General features: G+C 42.3%; 1 protein-coding gene across 1 annotated transcript; it reads right to left on the bottom strand.

Annotated features, from left to right (window-relative positions):
• Positions 1 to 222: 222 nt before the first annotated feature.
• RCN1 (reticulocalbin 1) lies at positions 223 to 8,832 on the bottom strand. Its single transcript, XM_072337655.1, has 6 exons — positions 8,455 to 8,832; positions 6,981 to 7,174; positions 6,055 to 6,233; positions 5,560 to 5,620; positions 2,883 to 3,082; positions 223 to 2,071 (listed from the first exon to the last, which is right to left on the bottom strand). The coding sequence occupies exons 1-6, from the start codon at positions 8,685 to 8,687 to the stop codon at positions 1,964 to 1,966; spliced, it is 975 nt and encodes a 324-aa protein (XP_072193756.1). The 5' UTR covers positions 8,688 to 8,832; the 3' UTR covers positions 223 to 1,963.
• Positions 8,833 to 14,567: the final 5,735 nt, after the last annotated feature.

The raw sequence follows: 14,567 nt of genomic DNA, 5'->3' as shown, positions 1-14,567 counted from the left end.
AACAAGCTTTTTTACTGAGGTCTTTTAAGGTATTGTTTCCTGAGACAGCAGATGATGATCCAAGTGCAGAGAGAGCGCAGCAATTCTGTACTAAAATACAAAAATCTCAAACTCGAGTATGAAAGGGCTGCTAGAAAACAGAAGTTATCAAGATTGTTAGGACTATTCAGTACAGCAAACCTTTACAAGTCCAAATAATAAACAAAACAGATAATTTTTTTATGTGTGTCAAGATACAATTTTATTGCTTCTCAGATAACACTGCATTTAGGCATTACTTTGACGTGGAATTACTGGGAGAGCAAACACCATTTATGTCTTATGACATCTGTCCTACTCTACGTTAGCAGAAGAGGTAGGGACTTTCAGGAGACCTTGCTGGCAATGCTGTAGGTGGCACACTAGAAGCTTAATAGTTACGCTAACAAAGGCAAGGGATCTATGCCAGAGTGTGTAATACAGAACTATCTTCAACTGCAAGTATTTAACCACTGTTCTTACGTGAACTTAGCATTCATAACAGATTCTAGCAATAGTAAAAATATACACTCAACATATTTCTAGCTTTTTTAATGAAGCAAAGAAGAAAAGGTTGGTGCCATACATCCAGCTGCTGTTTCTAGATGACGAGCTAGTGCTTCAGGCTGAACTACTGACACAAAAGGCTTCACATCATTGTTCTAGGCTGGTCTGTATTAGTGTTATTGCACCTTCATAGTATCAAAAAGTTGCGGTTCTATAGTTCTTGTTTTAAAAATAGTACATTTAAAACCAACCAAACTTATCTGAGTTAGGTATATAAAAATATACATGTTACTGCTCACATTATACAGTAAAAAAGAAAGCACCTGTGTGGAAAGCTTACTCCCTTCTTTGGAAGGAAAGCTGTCTCCATGTAGTTGCTTCAGTAACAAGTATTTATACGTACATACATACAAACTAGAACTTTAGCCACATGAATCTGTCCCCGTGTGTGGTACAGAAAACTGAAGGCCCAGAGGGGTGATATGTCTCATTCTTTCTCCATCATAGAGCTGCTGCCACTCACACTGTGTGAACAAGAGTATGGCTTGGGTAAAGTGCGAAAAGCGTGAGATAAATTATTCTCCATGTGGCATAATTCCTTCCAGGAAACAGTGTAACTAACAGCCCACAAACAATGTACGTTACCTCTGTTGTCAGAAGGAGCACCTGTCAGTCTGAACTCAGCAACCCTTGCTGTGGAATGCCAGCATGGGTGTTGGGCCACATGTGCTTCTTCTGCACTGCAGTGGGGATTAGGGAGAAGGGCCAATTGCACACATTGCATTTGTAAATCTATGACCTGTGGGTCTCCTTCAGCCCAACTGGGACAGAAAAATGCAATGCAGACAAAAGGGTGGTGCATCTTGTCAAACCTCTGTATAGAAGGGTAAAACTGTAAGAGCAGAGATGTTTCTGGATGCCTGATCCCTGGATTTGTTCAATACCAGACCGGATAGGGCCCTGGACAGCCTGGTATGGTAAGATCTGATCCCACAGTAGGAAGTTGGAGCTAGATGATCTTCAAGGTCCCTTCCAATCTAAGTCACTTTATGATTTCAAATGCTATTAGAAATGATGACTAAATAACTTAGACTACTGAAAAAGTAGGTTTCGTTCTAAGCATAGCTGTATCCTTGGAATTATGTTTTAAGTGCCTTTCCCAGATCAAACCTACTAAGAAACATTACCATTTTTCTCCCAAAATAGAACTGCATAATTAGATATAGTATTCAACCTTGTGAAGAAAATAAAATAATAATAATACAACAAACCCTACTTCTACGTAGTTTCTGAGGTAATAAACTGCCATATTAAAAATATATGCACGTCATTCAGTTTTGAGCGTGTCCCTTGTCCATCCTCCCCAAAAAGGGGATGAATGTGATAGATTCAGTAAAATGGAGAAAAGGCCTGTGGCATGCTGCTTGGTATACTTATATCATAGTTCATCATGGTTTCTTGTGAGGTCTTCCCCGTAATTAGTAGCTTGACTTCCAACAAACATATTCCAGTTGTCTAAAACCTCTTCTTTTGTTAGTTTTTGATCCTGGTGGCAAGAAAAGAAAATGTCTTTGAGGACATTTTTAAAGCTCAGTAAAAAGTACCAGTACAAACCTACAAGAGCCCGTGGCACAGAAAGTTCTTCAAAGAAGCAAGTCTTAAGAGTCAGGAGTTGCTGCAGCTTTTTGACCCACTGCAGTCCCTCTGGCTTTAGTCAGGTCAAACTGATAACTGAAACTACCTTGTAATTAACTCACTACTGAACAGTCTGAGTTACCTGGTACATGGTCTTGCATGTGGTATGTATTTGGTTTAAGATGGTTGATTATGTTAGAAATTTAAGCTTTCCTGTCTAAGAGTGTTTGGGTTTTTCAGGCTCCAACTTTGCTGGCATTCCACCTCAGATGATCACCATCTGGGATCCACAGAACTACTAGTCTCTCTTGTTAAATGAAATGGATGTGCGTCTGATTACAGAAACTGGAGCTGTTTGACACCTCTTAGGTAGCGTATCTTTCTTTTTTTAGTCTAACAGTCTAAATCAAAGTACAAAACCCATAACAACTCTTAGAAGAAAAAAAGAACTGCTGTGGTAAAACATGCAGGCATAAGAAGATAGAGTTTCTTATCTAACCTAATTCACTTGTGATTCTCACCCTACCAACTGAAATTTGCACTAATGTGTTATGACAACAGCACGTCTAGCCTCTAAAGCCTTAAACAAAGTGTACTAATAATGCAAGTTATTAGGAATCACTTCTTGCTAACTTACACTATGTTTAAAAAATAAACCCAACCCAACAACAACCAAAGAAGAAAACCTCAACCCTACTTTTTCATGCTAGAACTCTATATACCTTATCGACATCCGATTCATAGACTAAATGCCTGGCTTCAGCTAGTGCGTGATCGTAGTCTTGTGGGAGAATCCAGTGCTGAATCTCCTCTTTGTCCATCTTTCCATCCTTGTTGAGGTCACGGAAATCTGAAAACTGTTCACGCTCTGTAGTCACCCAGTCAGGCTCAGGTCCACCCTCTTCATTTGCAAACATATCAGCTGGAAAGGAAATCAAAGTCTCGCTCAAGTCATATTTAATTAGAAAATTGTGCACTAACTAGAGATATTTGCAGCATTGCTCAGAAAAACTAAACATTTCACTCTTTGCACAGCGTTTTTTGTATGGTATAATGAAATTTGGGATGTACTGAAGCTATACATATCTTCTTTCAAGTCTGTTTCTTCACAACCGGTGACTCTGTTCTTTAGTATCGTATTAGACTCAATAGCAGTGCACAGTTAAGAGAAATCAACCTGTCCAAACGTCTTCTGTCCCTGAATTTGAGTGAAAAAAGTTCTTTAAGGATTGCTATTTTGCTAAATATTTTGCTCAATCACATGAGAAAGGGACTTAGCAATTTTCTCTTGTTCCTGACAGCAAAGGTCTTCATGGATAAAATCAGACTCCAGCCAGCAGAGTGGTTAAGGCAGGCGTGTCCAACTCAAAACCAAGGTAAAATATCTCACTCATTTTTTTTGTCTTTGTTCTTCTTTTTTAATGTTTTAAGGAAAAGATTAAACATTAGAATGTCTATTATATATTTTACAAGGGCTGCTCTAAAAGTAATGCCTCCTGTTTTGTTATGTTGGCCCATGGTGTCAGAGGCAGATGCTGGTGATATGGCAGTATAGGTTGAATCCTCCCACCAATATTCCATAACGTGCTGTTGCTATGCATCATGGTAGGAAAATGCCACAGTGGCAGCTGCTATTTATATAAATAGAGTTTGGTGAGTACTAGTGACTATTAAGAGCAAGTACTGATTTACATCTGTTCTTTTACAGCATAGCCCTTCCAAATCACTGGTTGCAAAAATCCTTCAGGACGCGTAAGTGTGTTCACTTTATCCTTCTGGTCTCTGTAGCCAATCAATTGGCTCTTGCTCATTTGGGGTGCTTACTTTTCAAGCCTTTCATTTTTCTATTAAAGCTTGCTCTGTAGATAGTACTACTATGATTTGTGCATTTGGTTTTCAAGGATACGCTATGGAAGGGTGCATCCCATAGGGTTGGTCTTAGGGCCAAAGGCTCACTGATATTAGATGTAAATACTGATCTGAAATGTCAGAATAGTCTCCCCTTACTCCTCAGCGGAAGCATATACACTAGGATGATATACACTTGGATAAGGCCTGTCTATTGGCACAACTGTTCAAAGTATCCCTGAAATACCCATTACCTGCTCATGCACAGTGAGTTTAGTTCTCTGTACTTAACGTGACTAGAAATATTCTGCTTTGCTGCTTTTACAAAATCTAAAACAAATGCTGTAGAAGTCAAATCAGGAGGCAAGAAGGAAGGAAGAGGGAGGAAGTGCTTTGCGACCTTCAGCAAACTCCCCCATCAAATACCTGATCCACAGTCCGCATTTGGTGGGCTTTTTTTATTGTTCCTAATCAAAGAGGAGATTTGGCCATTTTCAACCCCAGCTCGATCAAAACCAAAATGTAATTATATCTGAAAAAGGGATGGAGGAATATCTTAAGCAATTTTCCTCAACTCATAAAGAAAACTTCAGACAACACGTTCACTTTTTTTTTTTTTTTTTTTTTTTTTTTTGCATTTTTAAAGAGCAAATTATATTGTTTATTTGAAGCATCTGACATCCTGTCAGTTTGACTTTTATCATCTTTGCCGGTGTGGGGTGATTGTAACTAGAACATTCTATGCTTCCTATCCTAGAAGACAGAAAAAACAGCATTTGCAATGGTAACAAATGTTGACGATTACCTTATAATTATATGTAGGTAATGTCACTGAATTAACTGAAATTACTGTGGAAATTATGCTGCTCTGTTATTTCAGTCATAAATGAATAGCACTCACATTCTGAGGCTAAATATAATTTACAAGGAAAAGAAACCCCCTGCCATTAATTAACATGTGTATACTGTGCCCGATTATACGAGAAGTGATCTTTATAGCTTTCCTGGTACTACTTTCTTGATTTAAAACCCATCAAAGTGAGTGAAGAGGGAGAGGTTAGCGTTTGGAATCAGAAACATTATTCAAAAGGCTAAAATGTATTACGTATAGCTGATCTCCTGTCCATTTTGTTTTCATATGTCTAAGCACAAGACAGCAGCTAACTGCAGAGAGTGACTTAAGCTGGTGTAAATTAACTGTGACTGATCTGCTGTTAATGTTTCCATTCTGTTCTTACTTAAGTAACGCAGTTATTTTTCACATACTTCCCAATTTTGTTTGAGAACCCTTAATCTCCTTAATCTCACTGTTTCTACACAGTTCGTTCTTAATAAATCACCTTGTATTTCTACAAGAAACAAAGGCATTGCTGCAAAAAATCTTTAGAAAAGCATCTGGGTTTACCTCCTAAATAATCTAGGAGAATACTTAGTAGAAAACAGGAGACTCTGAAGCACACAATCGTTCCTCTTTGGTTTGCTGATGCTGTTGCAGCTTTGAGAGAAGACAGACAAATGGACACTTTGTAAGATACAAACTTTCAGACTTACCAATGTACTCATCCTGATCCACAAAGCCATCCTCATTTTTGTCTATGTCTTCTAAAGTTTCCTGGAAAATCACATTGAAATAATTAAGAGAAAACAGAATTCTGGCTATTCCCCTTCCTTGATCATTTTGCACTCGAGCTCTGACTGGGACACCATGCTTATGTTTTAAGCTAAGTGCAATTACAAGTCGGTATCGAACGCTTTGACAGCCTCACGTCAGCATATATTTTATACCTTTATTTTGGTACACATCCATACCAAAATTGTTTCCATTTAAGAGCAGTCTAAGTGCTCCTGTTTTGTCTTCCTTGTACCGAGAGCTCTTAATCAAGTAAATTTCAAGAATTACATATCCCTTTCTGTTTCCCCAGCTGGCCACTAAGCATGTGTCTGTCTGCCTACTTCTCAACCCTGCCAGGAAAGGCTGGAGAAACTTATCAAAGTTCACCTGAACCACAAAAATAATAACAGCATCATTGCTTTTGCACTGCTTACTAAGACAACGATGTTTTTCATGTGCTCAAATTCCTCTGGGTGAAGGAAAGCGGTGAATTCTTCACGAGTGGCAGCCGAGTCTCCATCCAGATCAGCAGTTTTGAATCGCCTTTCATCTCTGGGCAGCATCTTCTTAAAGCTGTGCCGATCTGTTGCATCTTGGAATTCTTCTGGATTTTCTGCCAATTCAACAAGATAATCACAAAATTACGTGATAGCAAACCTCACAAGGAACAACAGAGTCTCCTAATTTACTGGTACGTACTCTGAGTCTAGAAATACAAAGGCTTATTGCTAGAACAGCTGCTGTGTTAAACTGGAATTTCTTAGGGTGAAACTCTTTGATTTTAAAGGTGACTTAATAGTATAGGTTAATGGCTAAATAAGCCTCCTGTTGGAATCCAGGTGTTTCATAGAATCATCAAATGGCCTGGGTTGAAAAGGACCATAATCATCATCTAGTTTCAACCCTCCCTGCCACGAGCAGCATTGCCAACCACTAGATCAGGGTGCCCAGAGCCATATCCAGCCTGCTTTTACAGTATGACATATTATACTTGGTAGATGAATTTCTTTAGTCTGCTTTCATAAGTTTTGCTTAGGAAGTATTCAGAGTAGATTTCATTTGCAGAAGTTTTGTTCCTTTTAGGAATCAGTGTGATGTACACAACTCCTTGGTTTGAAAAAGCAATCAAACCCTCTACTTATTATTGCTTACTATTGCTCCAGAAAGTGAATATATGGCATTAAGACACTGTCTTCTCATTTCCAGTATAAAGGTATTCACAGTCAATTAATATCCATTCATTGTTCTGTCGGTATTGATTTATCTATCTGTACCAAAATCAGCTTGGCTACAGGGCATGAAATCGTACCTCATACCCTCATCTGTCATTGAGCACACAGATAATCTGATGACGTCTCACCTAGATAATAACCATAGGTAGCCTGTTTGTACTCTTCCCAGGTGATTTTATTGTCCTTGTTTGTATCATAGTCTTTCCAAACTTTAGCGACGTTTTCATAGATATAGCGTTTCTGTACCCGTTTAATCCAGTTTTTCAGCTCCTCTGTCGTGAGATAGCCATCTTGGTTTTCATCTATTCTATCCACAATTTTCCTGTAAAAAGAGAGTGATATCCATTAAGGGTGGGCAGAAAAACAAACCTCTTCAATTTGCTTTTGGATGTCAAATTGAAGCTGGATGTCAGCCCAAGTTCTTTATCTAGTCCTGATTTTCCACTAAAAGGTAATGCCCAAAATGCAGAAAGCAGTCCTATTGGGTGAGGCTCTCTTGCGTTCTGAAGATGATCTTAGCATTTCTCCATTCATTCTTCAATACTGCAATGAATAATCAAAACAGAACCTTCACTTTTGAAGTTACTCAACAGACCATCTCAGCTGGCTTGTAGATTGTGCCTGCTGACTTTGGGGGACCCATGCACAGGGTGCAGGGAGAGGCTATGATGGACTTAGAACAGGAAAACAACTATAATACAAGCATGTATCTGATGTTTAACAGAGGCCACAAGGACAAAAGCGTTGGGTTTTGTGAACCCCTGCAGTTCTTTCTATGGCTTTCCAGCAGATTGATGCTAGGCTGGGCTGAGTTTTGTGAATGTTCACTGTTTGCACACACTTCATACCCCCAGCTGAAAAATCCACGCGTGTGCAAGAATAAAGGAAGACCTAATTTATGTAACACATGTCTTTGAAGCCATGAACATGGATTCTGAGATGATTTCTTTTGCTCCCTTTTCAAACAATCTGGATTAAATCGGTCATTTGTGCTAAGTGCTTTGTGGCTTTGCTTACTGAGCTGCAGCTTGCACAAGGAGCACGAGGTCATTCTGAGCCAACAGCACCATTATGGTGGCATCATACAGACACACCGTGGTTCAGCACCACTCCCTGTGAAAGGACACAGCACATCTTAGTGAGAATGTGAAGATATTTCCAACTATTCTCTGCTTATTGATTAGAAAGACCTTTCTGTAACTGCTGGGAAACTTTGTTTTCATTAGCAACCTGCTTTCTTGCAGGATGTAAAGGACGGAGAAGGACAAAATGCAACTGTTGCATGGAAGTAAGAGCAAGACCGAGCAGAGTTGTCAAGAGCAAGAAGGTGCGTGGAACCCGTTTAACAGCGGCCTGGGAAATAGAGGGAACTGAGATGAAGGCAAGAGAAGAAATGGTTTCAGCCTGACTCACGGGAATGGCATTGCTAAGAGAGAGAAGGGATACAAAGGTAAGACAGCCGGTCCGCGCTTCTTCGCGCAGCAGTCCCGCAACTGAGCAGCGGGGGCCGGGAGCGCAGCCCCCGCGAGCCCTCCCCGCCGCCGCCGGGCCCGGGGCGGACAGCCCCACCCCTGTCCCGCTTCCGCCGCCCGGGCCGCTCACCCCAGCCGCTCCTGGCTCTCCTCTGGGCTGAGCTGGTCGAAGCTCCGCGCTTCCTCCTTGCCCAGGAAGGCCTCGTGGTCGTACTGGAAGCCCGGCGCGTCCTCGTGCTGTTGCGCGGCGCCGGGCCGCGCCCGCTCCTGCCACGCCGTCGGCTTGCCCAGCCCGCCCGGCAGCGCCAGCAGCAGCAGCGCCAGCAGCAGCACCGCCGGGCACCGCCCCGCTCCGCCGCCCATACCCCGCGGCCGCCGCGTGTTCGCCGTCCCGCCGCTAGCACCGCACCGCGACCCGCCGCCGCTCACCGCGCCCGGCCCCGCTCCTCCCCCGCCGTTCCGCCGCTTGCGATTGGGCAGCGGCCGTCCGCCAGCGCGGCCCGGCCCGGCGGCGCCACGTCTGCAGGGCGGTGCGGGCGGAGCGGCGAGGTTCGGGGCGGTCCGGCAGTGAGCCGTCCCATCGCCGGCCCTGCTCGGATCCGGGGTCGGGGGGGGGGAGGATGTGGTTCTGCTCCGCTCGTGTGTTCTTCCCTGGCCCCATGCCCACCTGTGCCTGTCTGACAGCTTCAGCGGGGTCACCGAAAGTTTGTCCTTGCTTTTACACTCGGGAATCTGTGGTTGCCACTGATTAGCAGTGTCTTTTTCATTGCTTTAAGGCAAAAGGTTCACCAAGAGAACTCGGGGAAACAAATTAGAGAAGTCAAAGTGCATCCTCAGTTTGCTCTCTTGATAGACGAACAAGCCAGCACAAAGCAGCAGCTCGCTTAAATGTTAAAGCTCCTCTCCTTTCTGTTCCTCAGTCTTTGCTGTCTGGCCATCCCATGTGTTAGGCATACAGGTCCTGTTGTCATCCCTGCATTACTTTGGAAAGGACAAAAAATAGGATACTTTGTTTTTTGACACAAGCAACAGTAAAGTAAGCAAACAAGCGTAACTATGCCACGAGTGTAACACAGAATTAATACCCCAGAAACACCTAGTAGAAGATACAAGGTTGCCAGTGCTGTCCTAGAGGATATCAATCATATCCATGCCAATATTTCTGTCCTTGAGGCACTGAGTTTTTACCTTCTTGGTCCATATGATGCTGGAGTAAGCTGCTAGTCAAGTGGTAAGCCACCTGCATGGGTGGCAGGTATGCCTTGCTGCTTGCTCATCAGTGATGTTGTAGCTTGTTGTTTGATCTTAGCAGAGCAATGAGAAGTTACTGGAGGGAGGAGGGAAATGGATGTTATTTTCTGCTTTTAAAGTGCTACTATGAACATCTCTGTTGAGAGAAACCTACGACTGCTGAATGATCTACATTAACTAAATTTGGAGTTTAAGGTGCTATTTTTGTGATCCACACTTCTCTCAGTAACATGGTGGAGTTTTATACACGTTATGTTTCTTTGAATACAAGGTCTGCAACACTGAAAATGTGTTTTTAGCCATTTATTTCTGCAGCAGCAGGCATGCTGGGTAGTTTATAAGCTTTTAATGAAACACTGGCGGATATTAGGGTTTTATGGGCTGGAAAACAGAGCAAATCAAAGAGCTTTGCTTGCTGTTTATAACGTTTTTCCTCTGAATCTAACAATATTTATCTCACTTTTTCTGTCTTATGTTTCACTCTTCACATATTTACTTTCACTGATATCTATTCACTTTCAACAAACTGTTCCATACTCAGAGCTCCAGTATGTCTGTCCTATGGGTCCATTTACCCAGATCAAGACGAAGATGACTCTTTCTATCTCCTATCTGCAGTCTGCGTTTGCCCTGATAAGGGTATGCTGACATCTTAGGTCAGTATTTCTGGGCATTGCTAGTAGTGCCTTTCCTCAGGCCATATAATGAGCCCAAGGCCATGCCATGTTTTCTGTCTGCCTGCTGGCTAATACCTGTTCCTGTGCTTTCAGTAGCAATCCTCTTCTCAGAGCACATCATCTCTCCATATAGTTTTTGAGTTTTGCCTACTAAAAAAGTCACTATACTTGATGGCATCAGAATGTAGCTTTCAAAGAAAAGACCACTGTGTATTCTTACTGACATTTAAAGTCTGCACTGAAACTGGAGTCCAACTCGGGCATAAAGACTGATAGAAGTAAGAGTGATGGAGTGCCTCACAGCTCATAGAGTTCAAATTTGTCTTAATTTAAAGAGCCAGTCTCCAAAACTGCTTTAAATCTTCTACCTGATCTAATTTTTTATGGCCCATTTAGTTGTGCTAGTCATCATGCAAAGACACGTTGGCTGATTCCCAGAGCTGATACTTTTTACTTCTGCCCTTGGAAAACCAGTTTCTTTCTTGCTCACATGTGGTGCCTCATGGAGCTTGGCCCCATTTACCTGGAGATCCCAATGTAAATAGGTTGAAGTTCTGAAACACAGTGGTTTTCTCATCATCCGATCAAATACATCTCAGTGTCTCCTGTGGCTGTGGTTGACTGTCCCCAGAGGCAACCTGAAGAAATGAGACTGTGGATTTAACTCAGCAGTCCAGGCATTCATGGTGGCATTTTGTTATCAGGGAATGATGGCATGCTGGGGCTGGAATCTGGAGCACAAATAAGCTTAACTTTGGGTGAGTGCAGGGAAGTACCATCATTGTCAGGGCTGGGGAAGTAATAAGCTGCCCAGTTTACCAGTGAGAGCTGTGAGAGGCTTGATCCAGGAGCAGAGATTATTTCAGCTCTGAAAGATCTGAATTCCTGAGATCAGAATGAGCTGATATCTGATTTCTTTTATATGATCTAGGATTAGATGACATCTACCCTTCAAAATGAGCATGGCAACACCATGATGCTGACAACCTCGTTTGTTCTGTGTGATATCCTACTTCCACTGTCCTCTACCAGTCTCATCTAATTTCACTGAAAACTCTTCAGGCAGGAATTTTCTAGCATTTCTACTGATTAATTTCTGGTTATTGGTACTGTTTACTACTGCTGTTCCTGGTTACCATTTCTACTATTGTTATGAGTTCTGTTGATTATCTGCTGAGTCTGCGCAGTGTCCATCTCACTTAGGGATAATCTGAGCTGTGCCTCGAGGTACTGTTGCCAATAAGTACAGTTAACAATCATTTTAGATCATTTGGGAGCAGTCTTAAACTTTTTCCTCTTCTCATTGCGGTTAGCGTTGTTGTTTTTTTTCCAAACATTTACATTTTCCAAGAGTATAAAAAGAAAAAAAATCCTTTGCTTCTGACAGCAGGAATCTGTGCGCCGTATGTGCAATTTGCCCTGGTAATTACTTATGTATGGTGATAACCATAGCAACATCCCAGGTAGATAATGTCATGCAAATTACTGCAGCTCCAGGGATGGAAGATGTTAATATAAGTATGTGCTCACACCCCTGGTCTTCGACACTGTGCGGTGACTCTCCCCTCCCTTCCCCCATATATGTTGTTTTCATATTTCCTTTTCTCTCTGTGATCAGGAGGGAAAGAAAATCTCTTGCTATTTTTTCTCATTGGTATTCACACGGAGGGGGAGGGGAAAGGTGGTCCTTCCGTGTTTCTGTCATGAATAATTTGGTATGCAGGGTGGAAATTCCACAGTGTATGTAGGGCATAAAAGTCTAGGGACTTGGATTCACTGCAGGACCGTATTGTGCTTCAACCCAAGTTCTTGCATTTGCAAACATGGAGTGTGAGCGTGGGGGGGTGGAATTGTATCCACAGATGTTTAGACAGAGGTGTAAAGCTCCTCAAATCATTTACAGAGGAGGTGGGAGAGCAGCTTTGTTTTTCAGAGCAGACGCTGTGGCTGAATACTTATCAGGGGCAGTGCATTGTCACTGCGATGAGCAAATAGCAATGAGGAAGCTGGTAAGAGTTTTCTCTTGTTTGGTTATAAGTAAAAGGGAAAAAAAAAACCCTATGCATGTGCTAATCTGCATATACACTAATCCTTTTGTTACCTTAGAGGTAGCTGGAATGTCTTGTTAAAAACATTCTTTAAAAAAGAAAGCAAGGATTGGTTTTGCTTTTCTGGAGAGGAGTGAAGTTGGTGCTTAATTTTTGGTTAAATAGTGGGAACTGAGTTCTGGCCCTACAATCCATGCTGGAATTACTGATTTCACAGTTCTTAACTGCAAGCAGCCGTTAGGAGGGGAAGCAACTTGATTAAAGAGAGCAGAGATTTGCAGAGTTGGAAGGACTGTGCAGGCAGTTGGAGTTTGTGGTCAGGGCCTTCTTTGAAATAAAACATTCTCAAAGCAAGTTGAGCTATCCATTGGGCCAGCACTAAATTGTCTTCGTTGTAAAATCATAGACTCTTTCAAACAGAGGCACGTGGAGGAGTGGAAACAGAATTACTGAAGTCTCTGAGCAACTTCAGTTTGCTGTTGGAGGCAGCAGATATGCAGAGTGTTAATTGGAGATGCAGAACACTCCGAGTGTGTACCCCCTGATATCTGTACAGAGGTGTTAGCCACTCATACAGGCCTGCCTACAAATCCAGCTTGTACTGTTTAATCTTTTTCACTCTTCTTTCTTTGCGAATTAGCAGTTCAATATTTTGCCTATTGGTAACACTGATAGCGCTGTTCAGCTGTGCCAGCCTGCCAAGAATGGCTAGTGATGACAGTGGAAGCCAAAAGGTCTCCCTGTCAATGTAATCCAGTTAACTGTTAAACTCTGCAACTGAGCTTTGGCTTACAGTGATCCTTGAGTTGCACTGGAGCTGTGTTGTGGTTTGGGGTTTTTGTTTTTTGTCAGTTTTCTAGCATACCTACCTAAGGAAAACAAGCTGTACCAGAAAGAAATATCTGAGACTTCATATCATCTGTCAGAAATTATTGAGCCCAGTTGTATTACTGAAGTTTTTGCCTGTCTGCCTACTTCGCATAACATGGATATTTCTTTGTTTCTATATTCAGTGTGTGATTGTTTGAGATGGGCTCTCCTTTGACTCCATAACACATTGAGGGGAATAGTGTTTTCCTTGGAATTGTAGGGGTAGCCAAACCGAGCTTCTGGAAGAAGATTTGCCTAAGTTAATGTCACATGTGGGATTAATATTGGGTTTAATGATTCTGGTTCTTTGCTCTAGCGGTGCTTTTGCTTTCCTCACTGTGCTAGGTGGGCTCTCCACTTCTATTTCTTTCCAGCTAATATAACTGAGGGAAGCTACTGGCCTGCGTAAAAGTGCTGTTAGCTAACTCTATAGTTTGTATATTACAACTGGGCGTATTTTATCAGAAGGCAAAGGAAATACTAACATCAAAATCACATGTCAAAGAAGCCCATGTGTTTAATAAATAATATTTGATGCACGTGACTTTATTTACTGTCTCTTCTTCTCACTTCTTCCGCCTCGCCAGTTGCTCACCTTTGCTAGTTTATGACATGATGTTTGAGGAAACATTGCATTATCACATGCAGAAGACTTCAAGGGAGAGAAATTGGCTTGTCATTAATAGTAATTGTAAAACCAGCCCTACAGTAGAGGCTGCTTTTGGCTACAGCTTCTCTTTCCTGGGAGCAGAAGTGAAATAAAATCCACAGCTGTCATCTGGTGAAAATATTTAACCCAGGGTTAAAATCTTAATGCACAAAAGTCAAGTGTGAGATGAGGCTCATCGCAGGACTGAGAGATGCATCCAGGCTGTAGCAGGAGAGCAGCTTGGCCTATGGGTATCCTGAGGAATGGGAAAACTCAGCTTTCTTTTCTAGCTGTGTCTTAGGGTATCATCAAGTGGCAAGCTTCAGGTGAAGACTCACCATTTTGTGCCTGCTGTGCCAGGGGAGAGATGCCATCAAGGAGCCTTGATAACTGTTCACCTCCTGCAGTTTTGGTGAGTTCCTCCATTGCTCCTGTAGGGGTTTGTGAAAGGCTGGGGCAGCTCCAGTCAGCTGTTATGGTGTGGCACACATTCCAGAGGCTGCCTCCCTCCTCACAGTTGGTGTTTCCCACCTCTTAGCCTTCAGATGTAGCCATGTTTTCCCTGCTTAGAAAATGTTCTTATTTTGATGAATACTAGGACCTGTAAGATGGCTTGAAGTTCTACAGCAAGTAACTCTTATCAAATGTGGCAGGGAGCTATAGCAGAGGTGCTGCAGACTCCTAGCTCTGTGCTTTGCCATGTAAGTGGGAAGAAATGTGAATAACCAGCCCTGAGTAGGCAGCCTGG

This window comes from Excalfactoria chinensis, chromosome 5 (assembly GCF_039878825.1).
Source record: "Excalfactoria chinensis isolate bCotChi1 chromosome 5, bCotChi1.hap2, whole genome shotgun sequence".
NCBI lineage: Eukaryota > Metazoa > Chordata > Aves > Galliformes > Phasianidae > Excalfactoria > Excalfactoria chinensis.
Note: the sequence above shows the minus strand (reverse complement) of the source record. Positions and strands in the feature narration are given on the sequence as shown.